We start from the raw sequence: 21,173 nt of genomic DNA, 5'->3' as shown, positions 1-21,173 counted from the left end.
GTTACATGAAAGAAACCAAACAGTACAATAAAAGAAAACCCTCCATTTGGCTGCACACAGTGCTGCAATCAGTGACATCATGCACCCATTTAAACAGGAAATGCTTGTCCGGCCCCTCCCATACACCTGCTCTGGCTGTAGCATCTAAAGCAGAGGTGGGCACTCCTGATCCTCGAGGGCCGATGTCCTGCAACTCTTAGATGTCTCCCTGGTCCAACACATTTGAATCCAACAGCTGAATCACCTCCCAAGTGCAGTCACATTCTCCAGAGTCCTGCTAATGACCTCATTATTTACTCATATGTGTTGAAGTAGAGATATGTCTAAATGTTACAGGAGACCAGCCCTCAAGGCCTGGAGTTGCTCACCCCTGATCTAAAGGGTCAAACAATGGTGAGTATAAAAGAAACAAACAAATAATTACCTGGCAGATTTGGCAGATTCCAGCTCTTTAAATATTTCAGAGGGAATGCCAGCACTGGTGTACCTCAAATCATAATCCTGCAGTTGTCTGACACAAAAAAAACACATTGTGCTCAGAAATGCCCAGTTATTCTCCTTACTCTATCTTTAGTTCAGCCCTGCAGTACGATAGCATCTCCTCTGTTTCAGTAGAAGTTGGTTCATCCATTGGTTTTGTGGTTTTCTTTCAGTAGTGGCATCCTCTTTCACAAATGTCTGTACATTTCTGTTTGGTTCAAAGTGCTGTGTTTGACAAAAGATACTGGAGTTAAGGATTTTAAAATCTCTACTGAATGCCTTGAAACTTTTAATCTTTCTTGAAAACATCCCTTCCCCACTGAGAAAAATAGTTAATTCACTCATCCACTTATTGTTCATGTGATTAGAAATGTATTTTGCTTATAAAATGTTGTGCAGTGCTTTTTCTTGTTATTTCTGACACTGAAGATGAAATTAATTTAAGTTATTTCCACTGACATTGTAAGACTAAAAGGTTTCAGACCTAGAAATTAAAGTTGGTAATTGTTTTCTTGAGAAATTATGTCTTGATTTTGGAGTTAAAAGCCTCATAGTTTAGAAGAGCCACACATCTGACTACACATTTTAGTTTTACAAACTTAAAACTTTCATTTTAAGTTTGTATAACATACACAGCTCTAAATTATTTTAAAGCTTTATCAGACATTGAAGATATTTCTTCTAATCATTTTGAAGGGCATTGTCTGTTACATAAAAATTTTAATTTTGCAAGCACGCAAACTGGTCTTTGTGCATGTGTGGAATAACGTGAGCTGAATGCATTGTCATTGTTATCTGACTGAAATACCGCAATCAGCAGCTCAAAACAAGTGATTCAGAGTTATTTTGTGACATGGGTGGACACTGCCTGGGTTTGACAGAGTGTGAGTCAGGAGCTTGCTACTGCCGAATCCAACATGCCTCTGGGCTTTGCTTTAAACAGACTGAGGACAGACACAGCTCTGCTGGAAAGGTCAAAACAGGTCACAGGCCATGGACACAGTGGGAACACAATCCAGTGACATTTGCACTCTCTCTAACCCTCACATTTTATGCAGTAGCTTGTGCAAGTGTCCATCTTGTGAGGCAGATCTCTGCACTACTTCAGTGTTTATGTTACTCTGTATGGACTTTTTTTTGGTTTTATTACTCAGGTTAAGTAAAATGCAACTTAAACTCTGAAATTCTAATTTCTTTTTTTAATTCAGCTTAGGTCATTCTTTTAATCCAGAGACCAAAGAAAGAATCTTTGTGTAAAATCTGCACTGACTATTTGAGGCAAAGGCACTTTACAACACATTTGAGTGTCCTTAGACAAATGGAAGAAGATCTGAGCATGTCAAGAAAGTTCAAAGAGGTTCAAGTTTCTTCTAAAAATAACAGATCTTGCAACCTTCCAACTACAGGTTTGTTTCCTCATACACCACAGAGTAGCACAGACCTGCTCAACCTGGAGATGTCACATCACCTCTGAAAATATCTAGCTGGGATTGGACTGGACTTCTGGCTCAAAGCTAAAACTTTGCTGTGAGTTGTCTTCTGACGTCAACATTGAAGCTCTAATGACAAGTCGAAGTGAACTTTCCATGTGGTGACGTTACTGTATGAAACTGGAGACTTTAACAGGAAGGTTCAGCTGTAGCTTCCAGGCTTCTATGCAGTGTAAAGGTAAGGACTTTATAATATCCATACCCTTCAAAATCAAATGTTACTGGGAATAAAACAATTGAATCACAATTTAATCAAATTTAGTCCCACAGAGCAAACAATTATTAGTGAATGGTACGAAATAGTCAAATAGCTGCTGCATACTTTTTGTAAAGTTAACCCAACTTACATTGGATGTAGTTTGTCTCCTGTAGATCAACATGCTTTGGCCAGTTTTAGTACTTTTTGTTTGCTTCTTTGCTATTTAGCTGTAAAACAAAATACAAATCCCTAATCGAGCTTCCACAAATTTGTATCCAATGACTTCACAGAAGAGAAAATAATTAATTACAATTTTTTTTGAGTCTATCCATTTGTACTATGCTTTTATTTTATTTTATTTTTTTTACTTTTTTATGTCTCTAATCCCACTTCTCCTTCATCTTGCCTGCCTACAGTGTTTACTATTTTCAGCTGGACTTGTGTCCCTCTTGTGATTTCTTTACCAGTTTGCTTTTTAAAATCATTGCATTTTGCGAAATTTCACAGTGGAAATTCCGACTTTATGACTCCGTTGTGTCAGTGTAAATTGGTTTTGGAAAAATGCACCAATGGAAAGTTTATTGACAGTTAGCATACATTACTTAGCCACTATTGCCATGGGATATTAAGATGGCAACCTAAGATAAAATGCAATTCAACACAAGTGTTGGCTGTTCACATAAGCAAACATTAAGAGCAAGTACAGGTGGAAGTGAATGTGAATAAACTGATACATATATTTACAGATTGACACCCTCCATGAGGAGTACAAGCCATGAAAGATGCTGACTATTAATAGTGATGTATCCAAGCGTATTAATAATTAATGGAAAGTTGATTAGGAGAAGCAAAATGTATTAACCACACTCTTGAGAGGAAAAAGCTGGGGGAGATTTATAAAACCTGGAGTCAGCAGCTCGAGAGCCACAACAAGATGTGTCCCGGACATGGATCTCATTCCTTGTGTGTGACACTCGTGATCCAATGACGATCTCAGAAGCCATCTGCTGGTTTTGTTTGTATTTTATTAAGTCTGTGGTCCGAGCAGCTGTCTACCAGGAAACTTTAGATCGCCTCATTCTTCCCTCTGCGGACGAGCTTTATGGAGGCACAGATTTCATTTTCCGGTATAACTTGGCACCAGCCTACATTTCCAAAACCATCATTACCAAGTTTAATGACTCGGTTCTTGCTGTGCTTTGCTGGCCGGCAAATTTGCTTGGCCTAAATCCCACAGAGCATGAATGGAGTATAGTCAAGAGGAACACGACAGACACCAGGGCAAACAATGGAGATAAGCTGAAGGCCAATATTAAAGTAAAATGGACTTCTGAACTCCCAATTACCTTTAGGCCACAACACATTGGTGCAATAAATCACAAAAATGAAGCCCTGAGGGCATATATAATATGGCACATAAATAATATACTAAAAGCCTGATGTTTCTGTATTGCAGTAATTTTTGTAAATTCTTTTTAATTAAAAGCTTCAACTGTGAATGTAATGAATCTATTTAAGACATGAGCTTATTGAGCTTAAATTACACAAAATGAGACCTTTTTGCTTTAATTTTCTGAGATGCAGCTACTTGGGCCCGATTTCCAAACTTTAGGCACCTGGCAGGTCACACAGGTTTTACAGCATGAACTGGTAACAGTATAAAACAGTTCTTAAATTATTTATCTTCTGTTTTTGCGTTATATAAGTCAGAACCACTGCTTCGCCTTGTCAGTTATGCCTTTAATAAAGCCAGTGTTTGGAGAATGCGCAGCCTGGATATGAATGGGAAAACGCAATGCTCCGCCACTGAGGCGACTGAATGAGAGCAACAGCAAGATGGTGCGCGCCATGCAGCAGCAGCAGCAGCAGCAGCAGCAGCTCAACCCTCTGCTGTAATTCTTCACCGCATCGACAGCACGGCTCACACACACACGGCTTTTATGGATGGGACAGCTCGTCTACATCCCAGCAGTGATACTGAGGTCCAAAAACCAATGTCCGCTGCGTGAATCGGCGCTGAAACGGGCGGAGCGCTCTCACTTTGTGTATCCTGTTGATTGTGCCTGCTGAGCGTTCAGCAGAGCAGGGCAGAGACAAAACAAAGAGGCAGACGCCAAAAACAAAAAGCTGGTGGCAGAAGCTGTGCTGGATGGCATTCCTCTCTGGGTTTGTTAGGTGGTGTGCTTCACTGTTTTGACTTCAGAACCTCTTGGGGGGGAGAACGGCTGCGCTCCGTTTCGCAGCTTTTTTTCCTTCTTTTTTTTTATCTGCTCTGGTCCTTTGTCACAGTAGAGTAGGTCGTGATTTTTTTTTTCTTTTTTGGTACACAACAGGATTCGTGGTGGGAGCGCTTCCTTTCATCAATGTGCATTGATGTAGCAGAAAAAGTGGAGGAGATAAGGTAGGCACGGAGATGCTCAGTTCTGGTTCCGGATGTTTAATGAAACTGTGCTGCTCCTTTTGTCTTGTGACATGTGAGTGTGTGCAGAGGGCAGCAAGAGTTGAATGTTTTCATTGATACCTAATTGAACTGAATTGGGTTGCAAGCCCCACTGTCCTTTGTTAGGCTTCATGATGTGTCTGTCACCAAACGCTGCTGTTCTCTTGTGGAAAATAAAACAATAATGTGACTCTCATCGGCATTTCTCTCCTCACAGAACCCTTATCTCTGGGAAGGATTTCACTGAGGACGGTCAACAAATAGGGGGATTTCGATTTTTACCTAAATCGGGAATTACACATCCAAACTGGGATCTATGAGCGGAAAAGTGGCGAAGGCTAAAGAAGACAAGGATGCTTCCAAGGGTAAGAGATGAGCCTTGCCTTGCACGGACTGCTTTCATCCCTGAAGGGGAACATGCACCAATTCCTTCCCCCTGCATGCTCAAATCCCCTCTGAGGTTGTAGAGCAGCCACTGGATGGGGAACCATTCCCAGCATGATGCATTCGGGTCGCGAGAGCAATGCATTTGCTTCTGTAGGCCTACATGCTGCACACTAGTTTTAGATCACATGCTTTAATTGTATTCACAAACGTGGGCAATTAGGACAGTAAATCCTTCTATGGACCTGGCTGCCTTCTCATTGAATAGAGACGCACATCTACAGTAATGTTTCTAACGCTGGAAGGGTAATTATTTCATCATGTTGTATTACTGGCATCCTGTTGAAAGGTCCTTTTGTGTTTCTCGCTCGCACAGTCATTGCAGCTCGTAGCCTGAGCCTGTGATCTGTGACGCAACATATCTATATTCAATAATAATGATAACAATAATTAAAGTGCTTTTACATTGCCACAGAGACAAGGTTGTCAGAGAAATATGGCAGGACTAATTAGTGTGCCCGTTTCATCCACGCCGTGTATTTGCGCGACTCTTACCGTCTGTTGAATCTTTTCTGTTTTCTTTTAAACACATAATACTTATAAAATATATATGATACGGCGATGATTATTTGTAAGAGGACATACCTTTACCTTCCCAGAACTTTAAAGCGGCACCCTAAGGTGTTAAACGTTACCGATAAGTATTTAGATGCTTATGGAAAATTAGTAAATTAGTTTTTGTTTTTAAAGTGCAATGTAATAAAGCAACATTCATAATGTGGTACCGGAGCAAGCGCTGTTTATTTACAATACATAGAAATATAAGTGGATCTCCTTTTGTCACGTTCTGGATCAGTTGTTCACAACAAATCAATAACCTAAGTGGCTTAAATTGGCAGCGCAGCTACAAGAGATTAATGTTACTTGTTGATATTATGAAGGCTATAATACGCAAATAGCTACAGTGTAAGCCAGATGGTTACATACACATTATAAAAAGAATATATATATTTTCCACTATCTGATGTTAAATTAAGAGTAAAGTTTGGCTTCTTTAGGTCAGTTGGTTATTTCTAACTATTAAATGACAGAAAATGAAACGGATTGTTTTTTTCCTTCAATTTCAAATGTTTGCATACATCAAACATAATATTCAATTTTGGTTATCCAGTTGAGGACACTATGAAAGCTTCTGATAAGTTAATTCACACAATTTGTGAAAACTGGAGGCAGAGGTATTAATGTAAAGCAGATCTAAAACACTCTTCTTTGTTGTGTGACGTCATGGTTCATCCTTTCAGATGCAAATGGTGTCACATCCATCTGAGCAAACAATTATATGCAAATTTAAATAAACTTTCAGAAAGAGGACAGGTTGTTTTGTCTTGTGACTCAACTTAAGACACAAGGCAGAAGAACTTGAGATTCTGGCTGAAGGTGTTAAATGAGCATCATTAGCTGCAGTCAAACAAGTCCACTGACTGAAAAACCACTGAGAGGAGTAGATAATTTCCTAAGAAGCATATAAAAATGAAGAGTGCACTTTTCAAATTAGCTTGGCAATAAAGAGCTTCATTTTTGGTCATTTGTATAAAAAAATAAAATAAAATAAAAAAAATAGCATTCTCTTCCACTTAGTTGCATATAAAAGATGTGAAGGATGAGCAGATAAGAGGTTTATGGATGTGGCGACCACAAAACGAACAAGAAGAACAACATTTTTTTAACACTCATTTATTCGCACAATTACACCATGAAAACAACAACATATTAATGCTCACAGCAACTCTAAATTATCATCATCTGTAACTCTACAAAGTACGTCACCTTCCGTCGACTGTTCCTTAAATCTAGCCAAGCTTTGACTCATTGAGTGAAAATTAAACTCCAGAAGAAGAAGTTTGAGATAAACTAAGGTGCTGACAGTTTTTCAAGGTATAGCAATTCCTAAAAGATACCAAATGAAAGGTAAAAGCTGAGTGTCCCTACTGTTTTCTAAATTTAGAAAAAAGCCCTTAGCTTTCACCCCAGTGATCACTGTCATGATCGCTGGGGTGAAAGCTGCCCTTCATCATTGACTGAGAATGGCACACAACCAGGGACTTGCATGGAGAAAACCACTCCTGACCCTGCCAATGTTGGCAACAACCCTGCCTGCAAATTGTTTCAGAGAAACAGTCCATTAAGCCAGAAGCACCTGCCATCTCCGTGGCAGTTTTTCTGGAATCTCTTGGCCTACACTGTTTTCTCAATCTCCCACTCTTTCATTGCAGAAGAAGCATTCAAAACATTTATCACTCACTAGCTGCTAAAATTACCCTCAAGTCTCTACCATCATTGTTGTTTAAATAATAGATTAACTTTGTAATGAATCTTGTATGCAGTTATTAAAGCCAGTAACTGATTTGCCATAATTCACATTCACAATCAGTCTCACAGTTCATCTTAGTTTCCGCAAAACTAAAATGGACTTGGCAGAAGAATAAGTGAGTGGTTTTAGATTCTGTAATACAAAAGTTATATATATCAGCAGGAACTCATGATCATCTCATTATGTCTCTGTATGATTTCACATAATCTGGACACAGGAAACTAAATCAGAAAACCATCACAGTTCTTTTGCTCCAACTATAATAATACTCAAGTCATCCGCTAACCTTTACTTAACCACACATGCACAAGAATTTGGGCTATCCAAAAGCAAAACAAGATAAAAACCAGACATCTTCAACCTTTAAAACATTTTAAATACATTATACTTGAATAAAACAAATTACAGAAAACATCTACAGCTAGAGGTTTTTGTCTCCTTGTCATTCAAAAGAGCTTTAAAACTGTTCAGTGAAACCATCTCTTCAGTCTTTAGATCGTTCTGTAATTGGTTTCAGTAATGAAGAGAAGCATATTTAAAAGCTTTCTTTCCCAGTTCTGTCCTGGTTCAAACAGAGAAATAAAATCCTGATAAAGACTGGAACCACTTGAACCTTTCCTCAGTAACTATTTTCTCAGTTGTGGTTCCAGTAATAATTATATCAATAAGACTTACCAATGTTTTAAGTTTTGTGACAAATGTGTCATAAAACTTAAAACTCTTCACCTCTCAGAAAATTTACTGCCTATCTTCTGCAGTCCATGTGAAAGGAGGAAGCTGAAACCTGGTGGGGGAGAGGAGGATGTTGTGAATCTGGGCTGCGGTATCAACATCAGTGAATCATGTTGTGTTAGTTTTCTCTGTCCTTGTGAATGTAAGCTGTGCAGACAAAGTGATGTGTCAAAGTGAACAGGACATGCACACTGTGAGCTTCATGTCTCTTCTTGCTCAGAACCCACAGATAGATAATTTCTATATATGCAATTTAATAGTTTTGCATTGAAGCATTTTGCATCAGTTATGCAGGAATTTTCACTCTGCTTATCCTCACTGTAGTCTCATATCACAAAAGAACAAACCTATCCCGATTTACGAACTCTTTTTATTGTTATTTTGATGATTTTGAACAGGTAGTTCATTTATGCCACATGCTTCTGTGCAGGGGCCGGCCCAAGGCAAAGTAAACTAAGCAGCTGCTTAGGGCCACTAGGAGCCCCCTCAGTGGAGCTGATTTATTATTTTTTTTTTTAAGTAATAATTTCTGTGTCATTATAATATCAAAAACACACAATTTCACTATGAACCGAGTTGTTTTTACAATAATATATATTTAATAATGTATGTAGAAATTATTATTTTATTGATAAAAAGAAAAATGAACTGCTCTCGGGGCCCCCTGGTGGTTGCGGTAGGCACCGTACGCTTCGCCGGTAACACAAAGTTATGTGAAACTTCTGTTAAAATCATTTGAATGCGTAGAATCAGTCCAGTACCAATCCACTTCCTCAGGGGAGAAAGACTCACCTGGTATAAATTACATCTTTAGGTATTGGAGTAACGCTTAAGAGAAATTTATTTAATCAAAGAATGTCATGAATATGTGTGTAGGGCTGCACCGATTGCAGTTTTCTGGCTGATCCGTGGTTATCGATCTTTAAAAAGCCTGATCTGCTGATTTTGATTTTAGTTGATATGATCTTTGTTTTTTGTCTGAAATGTCACTAAATATAGCAAGAAAGTCACTGTGGGGTGAACATTGTTAACGACAAACATGCAGACAGGACCTGGTGGGCCTGCCTGTCAGTCAAACCTCTCACTGCAGAGCAGCAGAGGACCGAGACAGATTTTTAAACCTTTGCTCACAAAGATAAGATCAGCTTCACATGTAAGTATCAGCAGATCACGATCGCCCAAAATTAAGGAAATTGGCACCCAGAAATCAACTGGTTGATAAACCAGTTGGCCAATAAATGTATCCTATTATAGATGCATATAATGCAAACAGCACCGCCAGAGATGCAATGAGTTTATAGTAGGTATGTAAATGATTTAATGATCGGACTGCTGATTGCAGCCAGTCCACATTGTTAGCAGAACTAGAGGGCCCCAAAACCAAATTTTGCTTAGGAGCATGGAGGCTTGGGCCGGCCCTGCTTCTGTGCAAATAATTTTCTCTGCTCTTCGTTCATTCTACTCCAGCCTCATCCCTGTGCAGCGTGCTGATATACTCCCCTCCTGGGCTCCAAGTGTCAGCCAGCCGATTCACAGCTGCCCCAAACTGCAGATATGAGCAAAGCACGGGGCATAAGTCTCGCATATTTGCTGGCAGATTAATTCAGTGCAAGAAAAGCCATTGAATCAATGGATGCCCAGAGAGAAGTTTGTAGCTGCTTCATTAATCACAATGGAGGCAGCTCTGCCCCCCACAACACTGACACCTGCTCTAATCTCATCAGCAGAACTGCACACAGTGTCATTAGGACCCTGGTTTGCTCTTTGAGGAGATACTGTGAGTAGCCTGTGGTCAAAGGAAGATCAGCTGGTAATAATTAAGAGAAGATTTAACGGTATAATCATTAAGACGCAGGATTAGATGTCAGCACCCGAACTGCCAGGTTTTATTTAACTCTAAGGTCTTGCAAAGAGTTTAAAATGTAGTTCCTGCAGCCCTGAATGTGTAAGTTTCTTAAAGTTTTGATGCTTTATGTTTCAAAGTGTTATCAAGTATTTTTGTCTAGTTTTAGTGCAAATATCTTTGTACACTTGAAACTGTACACAAATGACTTAAAAGTAACTTTTCATCAAGAAATAGGAGCTTGTTTTAAATTAATTACAAATATGGTGAGGTTTTAATGTGGCAAAACCCAATGGATTATGGGTAGTTTTGCAAGGCACTATATATTCCATAGTATATTTGTGGTAAAGTAAAGTGCTCCAATCATATTTCAATAGAGCATATTTACTTAGCAAAATAATTTTATTTTTGTAAGATGTTCACTCATGCATGCAGCACATTTTCTTTCCTTCATTTATCTTTTTTATGCACAGGTTAATCCAGTTTAGCATCAGTGGATGGGAGCATTTCTAGAGTCCGAGTTTCCGAGAAGAAACTCGGTAAACTCTGGACAGGTCATCAGTCAATTAGTGTTCTTCTTGTCACTTACCAGTTTCAGAAACTACAAATAAATTAGGATAATTTAATTGTGTCACCAAGCTATTATGTTACTTTGTGTAAGGATTTACTGTCAGGAATGGTTACGCAAATTCTAACAAGATATGTTTACAGATCAGTGTTTGCTCTGTTCCGTTTCATGAGGTTTGCCGGATTTAGCCGGTGTGTTTGGAAAGGATGTGATGCATTTCCGATGACAGAGCGGTGAAATTGTTCCCTGTCAGATTCCTTCCTGGTACTGACGCAGATCTGATCATCATGCCTGGAGGAAACCGTCTCTGAGTGGCGTCAGGGATCCGCCACGCTTCATCTCTCAGTTGTGTGCTGATTGCTTTGAGACCGAGGACCCGTCTCTGTCAGTGACCCAGCATGGCCTTAGATCAGTGTGTTGTAGTTCCAGTTTTTGGTTTGTTGGGATGATCCACAACATCTTCTGATAAAGCACAGTTCTTTATTGCAGAATGATAAGTTCTTGGATTAGAAACGGTTCATTTTCTGTCTGACGTCATCATTACCAAAGTGTTCCCTCCATAAAAGCTCAAATGCATTAGTCAGCTTAATAATCCACAAAGCTGCATGGCTTCTGAGGTGAAAGGCTTTGTGAGTTGTCCTCAGTTGAGATTTCACAATGCTTCCTGTAGTTGTTAATTTGTAGGGACCAAAGAACAGGGTTTTAATTATTTCTAGTTATTCCTTCAGGCTTTTTTCTGTTAAATGTATGCATTATCTTCAACATCTCTATCTTTACTTATTTTCTAATCTTAACTAAAAATAAAGGAAAGGGGTCAAGAGTTAACAAAAAATAAGCTATTCAATAGATCTTGTAATATCATAGCAACAAATGTATTTCTATGTTTTCTTGATCAGGCGAAGAAAGCCTTCCTCCTTCCTAAATGTGCATCAGTGACTTTTTTTTTACCACCTCTGAGAGGTGAAGGGAACTTTTAGACTTACCTTAAAGCTGCACTATGTAACTTTCAAAAATGTTTGTCTCTTAAAACTCTCACTATGCTGTGACAGTTTAACATGAAACAAGTAGTCTGTGAAAAATTTAGCTCCTGCTCCTCCTCCCTGTGGGTTTTTATGCTATATGCATAAATGAACTGACTGGGTTGTTACTCCCAGTCAGTAACAACCAACAGGAGCCAGGGGAAGTGTCTTAGTGCTGACAGTCATGCTCATGTATGTGCTCCAGCTGTGATAATGGCAGAGAAACAGTTTCTTGCAACATGACAACTGTTAACCCACTGTCATCAGCGGCCATGCTGATCTATGGCTGCAGGCTCTGTTGTGAGGATGGAGCTGAACCGCTGCAGAGAGCAACGGGAAGGGTGTGACCAGAAACATTTATAGTCAGAATCTTTCACTTGTGCTATGATATTTTCAGATAACATCAGACAATAACAGTAACAATTCATAGAGTCCTGATGCTTTGAGAACCTGTGCTGCCTTTGTTCTGGAAAAGACAGTTGTGCAAAGTTTAAGTCTGCTGTATTTGTGTTGTGTTACACAGGCAAGACACTGAAATAAATGTTGATTACATAATGTTTATTAAATTAAATTATTTTAGTTTTAATCAGTATTTAACAGTAGATCTACCCAAATGATGATTGCGTGTTGAGCTTTTCTGCTTCAGATTTATCAGAGGTCGTTGAGGTCCATCAAAGCTGATTATCATGATCTCATTATTTACCTGAATTAATTCATTATAATAATTGTCAATCCAAACTAAAGAAATACAGTGGGATTTGCTGATACCTGTACGCTTTGGATTTCTGCAATTTACTTTCAGAATATAATCTCATCTAAATATAATCCTCCATAATTGTGGTTACGTGCGTCAAACTGGCAGATAACAATAAATTACGTTCATCCTCAAGGTCAGTATTGTGAACTGTGCGGCGGCCTGATTTGCTCCCTGTTCTACGATGGTACAAAGCAAATTGAGGTTACAGATGCGTTGCAGATTAGAGTTTTTGCAAAGGTGAAAAGTTGAAGCATTTCTATACTCAACCAAAAGTGTCAGCAGAAAAATAGTTTCTAAGCTACTCCCTACCTGTTGGTGTGAATAACTGTTTTGGCATTTTCTTTTAACTCAAAGTTTTAAACAGACAAATTGTAGTATTACTGAGTACACTTGTAATAACTTTTTTAGGTGTGCAGCAAGCAAACTGTATTTATCAATGTGGTACTGAACTGACTTCAAATCATGTTACTGTACTTTGATGCTACAATCAGCCATAAAGTGGACTGTCTCTTCAGGGTTTTGTGACGGTCTTCAGGGCTATGAAAAATTCCCTGAATTGTAGATATGCAAATGCTTCCTGTGGAACAGGGCTCCAAGCTGGTGAGAAGCATGTACAACTCCATATTGTGCATCTGGCTTCATGGAGGGAAGTTGTAAATTCTCAAGGCTGCAGTCGAAATAGAAAATGCATCTGTAAAACTGTGAAAAAAAGTGTTGCTTCTGTTTAGTAAGGTTTTGTTTTTAGTAGTAAAAGGAAAGTAAGTAAAGGTGGAGAAACCATATGCAGTCCATTACAGTGCTTATAATATAACTTTACCATTTCCTAAAAACAACTTCAGATTTCAGAGTCACAGTGTGATGATCAGCTCAGAGTGATTGCAGTTCTGGCTGCACTTGCGATGATATACAGTACCCACATATAACTTTTCCAGGATAACATTTTGCATAAAATTGCACATTGATAGTGGATTATATTAGTGTGGAAAACTTTTGTCACTTTGTCACTTGCATTTTCAGACTGCAAGCTAACTAAAATATTGATTATGTCATCTCATACACTGTACAATTGAAGTTTATGGTGCATGCGCAGAAACCTCCCATATTTCTGGTAAAATTCTGCAAATTGTAAGGCACACCCAGATGCAGATCTGATACATGTGGGAGTATTGCTTTGCTGAGATGGTCTACAAAGTAGCAGGAAAATAACAACTTCACGCACAATTAAATCACATTTACCAGTTTTTTGCAATTCAAAATGTCTTGAATGTCAAGGTGGGAAAGTGCCCCAAGGTTTTCTACTGCATTTGACACATAAATTGAAACTCCCCCTCTTGCTGCTGTTGGAGTTTTAAGGTATTGTATGATGAATAAATAGTTATCATAAAAGTCTTCAGTCAGTTTCAGTCCTTCATGGCTCGATGTCCAACAGTTGCTTTAGGTTTGTCCAGATTTAAAAGGTTACTAAGATTGGGTAAGAAAAAGAAAACTATTGGCAATGAGCAAGATATCTGGCTGGAACAGAACAGGTCTGGCAGGCCTCTGTGGTGAAGATGATCGGGCCAAATGATGGCCTGGAGATGTAAGTAAAGAGCAGTTTGCTAATTTCCAGTTTCCTAACCTCTTCTAACCTTAAGGCATGATTTCAAAAGGGTTCTGAATTCACAGATGTTCTTTTAAAACAGACTATTAAAAGCAGATTTCGATGTAAAGCGAAAGTATAAGATGATTGATGTTCTACATTAATTCCTGACATTTCCGGATGCAGTGAGGAAGGTGTAAAAAAACCTGAAAGGTGAAAAATCTCTATTCTGACCTGAAAGGGAGGTGCAACCGAATGTTGCATCTGATCTTTCTGTCTTAAATCTTGACAACATTGTGTTCTCTGTGTCAGCAGGCACACCATGCTCTCTCAAAACGTGCAGCGAGTAGTTAACAGGATTATCCGCTTCCTGGTCTCCTCCAGTCCTGCAGCTGATTTCACAAGCAGGTTACAGGCAGCGCATCACTTCAGTTTGCATCAATGTTTTATCTAACAAGAGCACTGTACCTATGAAAAGAAACTTCACATCCCTGGAAAACAGGATCCTGAACTGACCTGGTGGACTATTAGATAAAATTGATTTTAAAATTAAAACTGTGAAAATGGCATTCTGAAATGAGATTTATTTGTAAATTAATCCAGTTAAAATTGTGTTCCCCATGATGCAACCCTGCAACTGAATTGTACATTGTTTTGATTTAAAATAAATGTTGTTTAAATATTAATTAGCTAAAAGTCTTTTTCTCATTCCCTTAGTGGTCAGAACAAATTAAAATCATTGTTGTAGGAAAACATTTATTTATTTAGGTGCATTGTAAGAAAAAAAAATATCACTAACAGAGCTTTTTTCAGAGAAACAAAAGTAATTTGTTAATGAGCTTTGCCTTTTAAAGTTGATCATGGATGTTGATGGAAACTGGAGGTGTTATAATAGGGAAGCAGTTTGTTTATTAAAGTCTGACTGACTGCGCTGAAGTCACCCCTGTGTGACTCTGCACTCCAGACGATAAACATACTACGGATACCGCTGTAACACCTCTATGTAAATTGATCTCTTGGTTTTTATTAGCTCAAACTATTTTTATAACTGTTGAGTAGAGGTGTAATGATAAAGGCAGCTCATGAAAAAGGAGGATACACAACATTCAGTTCACAAGAACAAGCTGAAAATGTTTTCAAAGATATTTTTGTAAAAACGTAAACTTTACTTTACAAATGTTTCACAAACTACAGTCTGTGTTTTTATACTTTTTCAAACCTAAGATGGTCCTAATGCTTAAAAAGCTTTTCAAACATAATTTCATTTTCTTATTTTAAAAAATTAAAGTTTTCACATGTATATTTCAGACTGCTCAGTGTAGAGTCAGTTCAGGTTTGATTATTCTAAGTATATTACATCTTGATTTTTTTTCTTTATTTTTACAACTTTGTGTTTATTTTCTACTGTACTTTAGGCGTATTATGTGTTGGTTACGAATCTGATTAGAGTTGCAGTGTTTAGTTTGGTAGTCAGATTCTTTTAGTACAGTGTTGTTTGCTTCTATTTTGATTGGTTCTGGAGTTAGGGTTAGTTCTGCTTAGTGATTGTTAAGGTTCCTGGTTTCTATTTCCACCTCGTCAATAATGTTACCTTTTCTTTTCCAGTAGGCTCTCTGAGTGCACACAGTATATCCAGTTCATTCAGTTTACTCCTAATTCTTAGTGTTTTCTGCTCTGTGTTATTAGTCTAGTTTGATTTTATGGTTTGGATTTGAAGTTTTGAACATTTCAGTCTTTTTATTTGCACTCAACCTACATTATGCCTGTTGACTACATTTGGATTCTACATTTCCACAATTAAACCACATAACTATAGAGAAGCTATAAGGCACATGATAACTTCAGCATTGCTAACTGCTAACAGTTAGCCTGTCATCATATTCCCACAGTGCTTTATAAATCATTTGTATTCTTCTTTAACTCTCTCTCACCATTTTATTTTTTTCTACTGAATACCCAAAATGCTAAAACACAAAGGATTTTTGTAACCTGGGCTGTTGGAACTAATATTGTTGATTATGTCAAACTTCGTGCTTCTTTACTTCTAAATCTTTCAATCACACGTGCAAAGAAGTTTAAAGTACTCATCTGCAAGACTCATGATTAATAATATGACTTATTATAGCAATTATAAGCATGTTTCAATATAAACTTTACTCCATGTTTTCTGAGATTTCTTGACTGATCAAACCGTGTCTGACACTTTATACTGTTGTTTATTTAAGATGATGATCCCTGACCTTTTAAATACTAACAAAACAACACCTCTGCATAACTTAAAGATAGAGAGACTGTTTCTGATCTAAAGTTGATGTTAAGCTAAGTAACTAGTGGACTAAGTTTGGCTTTAGTTAGAATATGCAAGACAAAATATAGTATCAAAGGGTTAGTACCATTTCTCAGAGAGAGCTCACTTATTCATAAATAATAATGACAGAATTTGCAGCAGCAATTTGTAGAAATCAAAACCAACAGAGTTGAATGAGCTGAAGAAAGTCACAGATTCTTTGAAGTATAAATGTCAAACCTACAATTGTAATGTAGAAGAGTTTAAGAGAGCAATATTTCAGATTTCTCAAGGTTAAAACAATGAAGCAAAGGTCAACGTATTTCAATTTGAGAACCAATAGAGAAGATAACTTTAAGATGCTAAATATAGCAACAATCCTTCTCCGGTCCCTGAAGCCAATTTTACAGTCTGGAGAAATGAGCATCATGCCTGCTCCTGCCTCCTTCTCATCAGGGAGTCTTCATTTACATAATGACATGCAGCCACTGCTAAAAAGACCCCAATAAGCACGAGAGTCATCAGTCAAGGACACCTACCTAGCTTGGACTATTCTTTTGCAAAGTCATGCATACTGTATTACACAAATAATGCAACACATTAGTTGTGAGCAAATTACCAAGACAAACTCCAAATGTGAAATGCCATTCAGTTAACACTTATATGCTTTCACTTCTAAGAAAGAAGCTAAGGACATGTATTCCCATTGGTTGGTGCAAGGAACTAGTTAGCGCCACATTGAGGAGAGCAACATCCTCGCAGCATCCGCTTTAAGTGCTTAGCCTGCAAAAAATACATCAGTGTTGTGTTTGCATTTGTGTTGCAAAGCTTTTCTTGGATATGAAGAACGTAAGAGCAAAAAACACTGAGAAGTGAATGATGTGCATTGAATTAAATAAAGAAGTGATTGAAAAAACATGACAACGGTTGCATGTAGTCAACTTGCCACAGCAGTATAACCGTAACACATCTGCCATCTGCACTATTCTGAAACAGAAAGAGATGAAAAAAGTTATACCAGCCAACAATGGACATCTCTTCATGAAAATATGAAGTGTTGTTGATGAAGCAGCTCGTAGGTGTTGAGAATAAATATTTCTGTGTTTTCCTCTGTCTCTTTTAGCTGTTTGCATGCTTGTATACACATGCAGGCATTTACATAGATCAAATGTGTGCAAAGCTAAGGTCAAAGGAAATGACACACTAGGGATACAATATGGTTATTTCTAAGTGTGTTTTTGTATTCAAAGACTTTGAACAAAAAGATAATTGGAAAATTGATTTGGCAAGTAAATTCAGTTACGAGCTCCAATATGGAACAAGTAAAACTTGTAAGCCAAGAAACTACTGTAAACTTATGAAAAAGTAAATGCGCACATAGCAGTGTTCTGAATGCTCCCAAAACCCCTCAGCAGTGTTAATGACTGATATTTTACTTCACAATCCTTAAAATCCCGATCAGAAGACCTGTAGCAACTTCTGACTTTAGGATGATTCAGTTTCCCTCTTGACAAACTTTTTCTTTGTTTTGTCAGATGTCAGAGAGATTCTCTGCAGTGAATGATCACATCATTTTCATTGTAATTAGAGGAGACAAGTCTCTGCCTACACTGCAGAGAGGGACGGATAAAGTGAAGGAGAGTTAAACAAAGGGATTGAGAGAAGCAATGTAAGAGAGAAATGGCAGCCGGTGATCTAACAGTAATCCATACCAGCAGAACCGCATCCATGAAGAAGATGAATAGTGCTTAGGGGAGATGAAAAGGTTACGTGCAACAAAATGCTTCCTTCATCTATGCTTGAATTTTATAGTGACATAATTAGGGCAGGGACAATGTGTAAATGCGTCAATCCCTTTATTTAAATAACATCTTATGTGTTTCACTATGGTTTCAAATCCTAATGTGTCCTTTTTGTTTTGATTAAACTGCGATCCATGACACATCTATATTAGGTAGCCTAATTTTCAGTAGTTGTGTAACTGGTTCTTGCGTGTACTGACCTTTACGTCATGTCTGTGTGTCTGGTTTGCTGTGTAATCAAATGGTCAGTTGCTTTGATGTGTTCTCTGCATTTGAATATTACATTTCATTATTATAAGCACAGCGACCTTTACATCACATTAACCTTCAGAATATATCTGACAGAGATGGAAATGTGGTGAAAATCTACAAGACATCGCATACTGGTTTGTGATTATGTCCCTGAGCTCATGTTGCTTTGTCTTTTTCAGCTATTTTAAGGTTTTGTCCTGCTTCCCTTTTTGCTTATTCTTTACAGACAGGAATAGAAAGCGATTATTTTTTTTCTGCTTTTAATACCTTTCAGTTGTGCTTTTTTATACATAAGAAATAGATTGAAGTTTTATATTCATATATTCATGTTTGAGAGCTAACAATAAACTTAGTGTTTCAAGGACCATGTGTTGAACTGGTGACCTGTCCAGGTGTAAACGCTTTTAACTCAATGAAATACCTGCACCCTTTTTACTGCGATTACCATTGAGAAGACAGAAAATTGTTTAAATACTTTAAAATCTTAGTTTTGTGTCAAAAACAGCTCTTACAGGTGAATATGCAAGGTTAAATTTTTACCCAATTCTATAGTCCTGTGAAACTCTATCCCTATTTTTGATTACCCAATGATAAGTTCAAGTTTTAAAAAAAAATAAAACTGGTTAAATATAGAGTTATTTACTGCTTAAAAGGAGAACTTCTGTGTGTAAACCTAAGAAACAGAACATGTCTGTACACAAATTTTTCTGCAGTCGAAGAATATAAAAAAATTATGTACACAGCTTTTCAATTTATTGGCTAACCTTATCTTGCTAATGTCAAATCACTGTGGATGTTGCACTAACAGTAAAGAGTGGTCACAATCATTTAATGGTGCCAGAGTGGTCAAAATCTGGTTTATTTGGTAATCTATTGTTACAAAACATTCCAAAGCTAACTTACACCTGATAATTTGAAAAAAAACCCCAAATGTAATCAGAGTAAAGCACAATTATGTCACAGAGTTTACCCTCTGATATTTCACAACTTTTATCCAAGAACGCGCATAATCTGCATAATCTGCATAATCTGCAGGAAAAACATTCAACTCTTCTTGTCTGATGTAGCTGTGAAGATGGATGTTTAATATTTAAACCATATGTCAAGTTTTATCCTCTGATTTTCAAAATCTAATATTTTTACTACTGTTGAAATTTCCACTGTATGCATAATTGATGGAAAAAAAAAAAAAAAGATTAATGTTGTTGCCATGTGCACGGCTGCACGTGTACAAGAGGGTTGCATGCCACATTGCCCTGCTCTCTGTAAAACATCTCTGATGCTCCTTCCTCCTGTCTAATGGGATAAATTCAAACTGACTAGAAAAAAATAGAAAAGCAAGAATCTCAAACTATTTGCTGTGGATATTCTTTCTTTATGTCTGCAAAAATATTGTCTGGCTTCATCCATTTGAAATGTTAACACATTCTGTCTCAATAATAAATAATTCAGAATATATGAAGCAGCATAGACACTGGCACATTTTCACAAATCTTTATGCACATCACCCCTTAAAATAAGGATGCTCTGTTTTAAGGAGTTGTGTTTTTCAGATTTTTAGTATTAAGTATTTAGATGAATAAACTTTCAAACATAGTCAATCTGAGCATCATCGGAAGTCCCTGATGCTTCCACAGTTTTTCCTTTTATGGAAGGATGTTGGGTTGTTTGTTCAGAATCGAGGACCCTGTGGGCATCTTTGGTGGGATGTTGTTAACACTGTGTGGAGGCAGACCTCACACTTTCTCTAAAATCAGTCATCACACTCAAAAAATAAAAACATGCATGATTCTATATCTGCGAGACAAAGAAAAGCCAAATGATTAAAAATATTTACTTGTCTGGTTGTTGAACCTCATTGAGTTTTTGTCCTTTCTTGTTTAACAAGGTAAAAGGCAAACATAACAAGTTTGAGAGTCTTCCATTTTCAGGTGCTATGTACACGTGTTGATTCATATTGGTACAGATGGAAAAAGATTAAATTAATCACAATGTAACAGACCAAAAAACTTTACTTCAGTAGCTAAACAAGGGGAAGTCCCCATCTAAACAGAGTTCACATTTATTGATCTATCAAAAAAATAAAAAAATAATAATAATAATAGCTTGTTTTCACGTGGCTTTACAACATCTGACTCTGAGGATTGAGTCATGTGCATGTTTGCAAATGCAGAGTGTATACCAGGTAAATGTGTGGGGTGTGTTTTGGTGGAGATTGGATATTGGATTGATTGGAAGCTCAGTGCTCTGCACTGCAAAACCCTGAGGGACAGATGGCTGCTCAGTTTCTTTGCTCCACTGCTTTCTTAGCTTTGGCACAGGGTCTCCATTCTGACTTGGCATTAATGTAGCAGCAATGCATACAACTCCATACATTGAATACTGTGGTACACTTAAAATGTATTACATGGATTCCATACTGCACTGGCTTACCTAGCTGCATTTTCTTTTGAATATTTTAGATATGTGCTACAAAAAAATATGAATAGAGAGATTTTCAGCAAATAATTGCTGGAATGGGGTTTTATGGCAAAATCTCTGAATACTGAACCACGTTTAGGCAGGGGTCCACTTTTGTTTGGAATTTGAAAGGTCTGGCATTTGCTCATGCAGTCATCACAGGCCAATCAAGCAGTGCAGATTGCTGTAAATCAAACTTGAGTGTAATAATGGCTTGGTGCAGCTTGTTCTACCCCTGAAGTGGTTGCAAAAAACCAGGAGGAGGATCTGCTAATGGAAACAAATCTGGCTGGGGCGGACTGGGGCAAAAACGGTTAAAGCCTCTCCTGTGAGAAAGCAGCTTTAGATTATATTTAGACAGCAGGTCTTGATGCTCAATTTAAATATTGTCCTGAAATATATATATATATATATATATGTGCTTATGTGTAAACAGTTTGTGACCCGTATGTGCTGAAGAAGAACGTAGAAGTCACATAGCAGCACACTGTTTGGATGCCAATGACTATA

The 21,173-nt window shown here is 37.6% G+C and overlaps 1 protein-coding gene across 8 annotated transcripts in view; it reads left to right on the top strand.

The window, feature by feature from the left end:
- The first annotated feature begins 266 nt into the window (after window positions 1–266).
- fgf13a (fibroblast growth factor 13a) overlaps window positions 267–21,173 on the top strand; it is a 98,277-nt gene continuing 77,370 nt past the window's right edge. The window contains exons 1-4 of one of the 8 annotated variants that reach the window (XM_044126540.1): window positions 267–393; window positions 1,887–2,148; window positions 4,503–4,570; window positions 4,827–4,974. In XM_044126540.1, the coding sequence (XP_043982475.1) occupies window positions 4,926–4,974 (49 nt within the window). In that variant the 5' untranslated portion in view covers window positions 267–393; window positions 1,887–2,148; window positions 4,503–4,570; window positions 4,827–4,925. Of the gene's footprint in view, window positions 394–1,886; window positions 2,149–3,989; window positions 4,571–4,826; window positions 4,975–21,173 lie in introns of those variants that run through there. The other 7 variants (XM_044126539.1, XM_044126543.1, XM_044126545.1 and 4 more) reach the window with 7 other exon arrangements.

This window comes from Gambusia affinis, linkage group LG09, assembly GCF_019740435.1.
Source record: "Gambusia affinis linkage group LG09, SWU_Gaff_1.0, whole genome shotgun sequence".
NCBI classification, from domain to species: Eukaryota; Metazoa; Chordata; class Actinopteri; order Cyprinodontiformes; family Poeciliidae; genus Gambusia; species Gambusia affinis.
The sequence above is the reverse complement of the archived record's forward strand: the minus strand, read 5'-3'. Positions and strand labels throughout refer to the sequence as shown.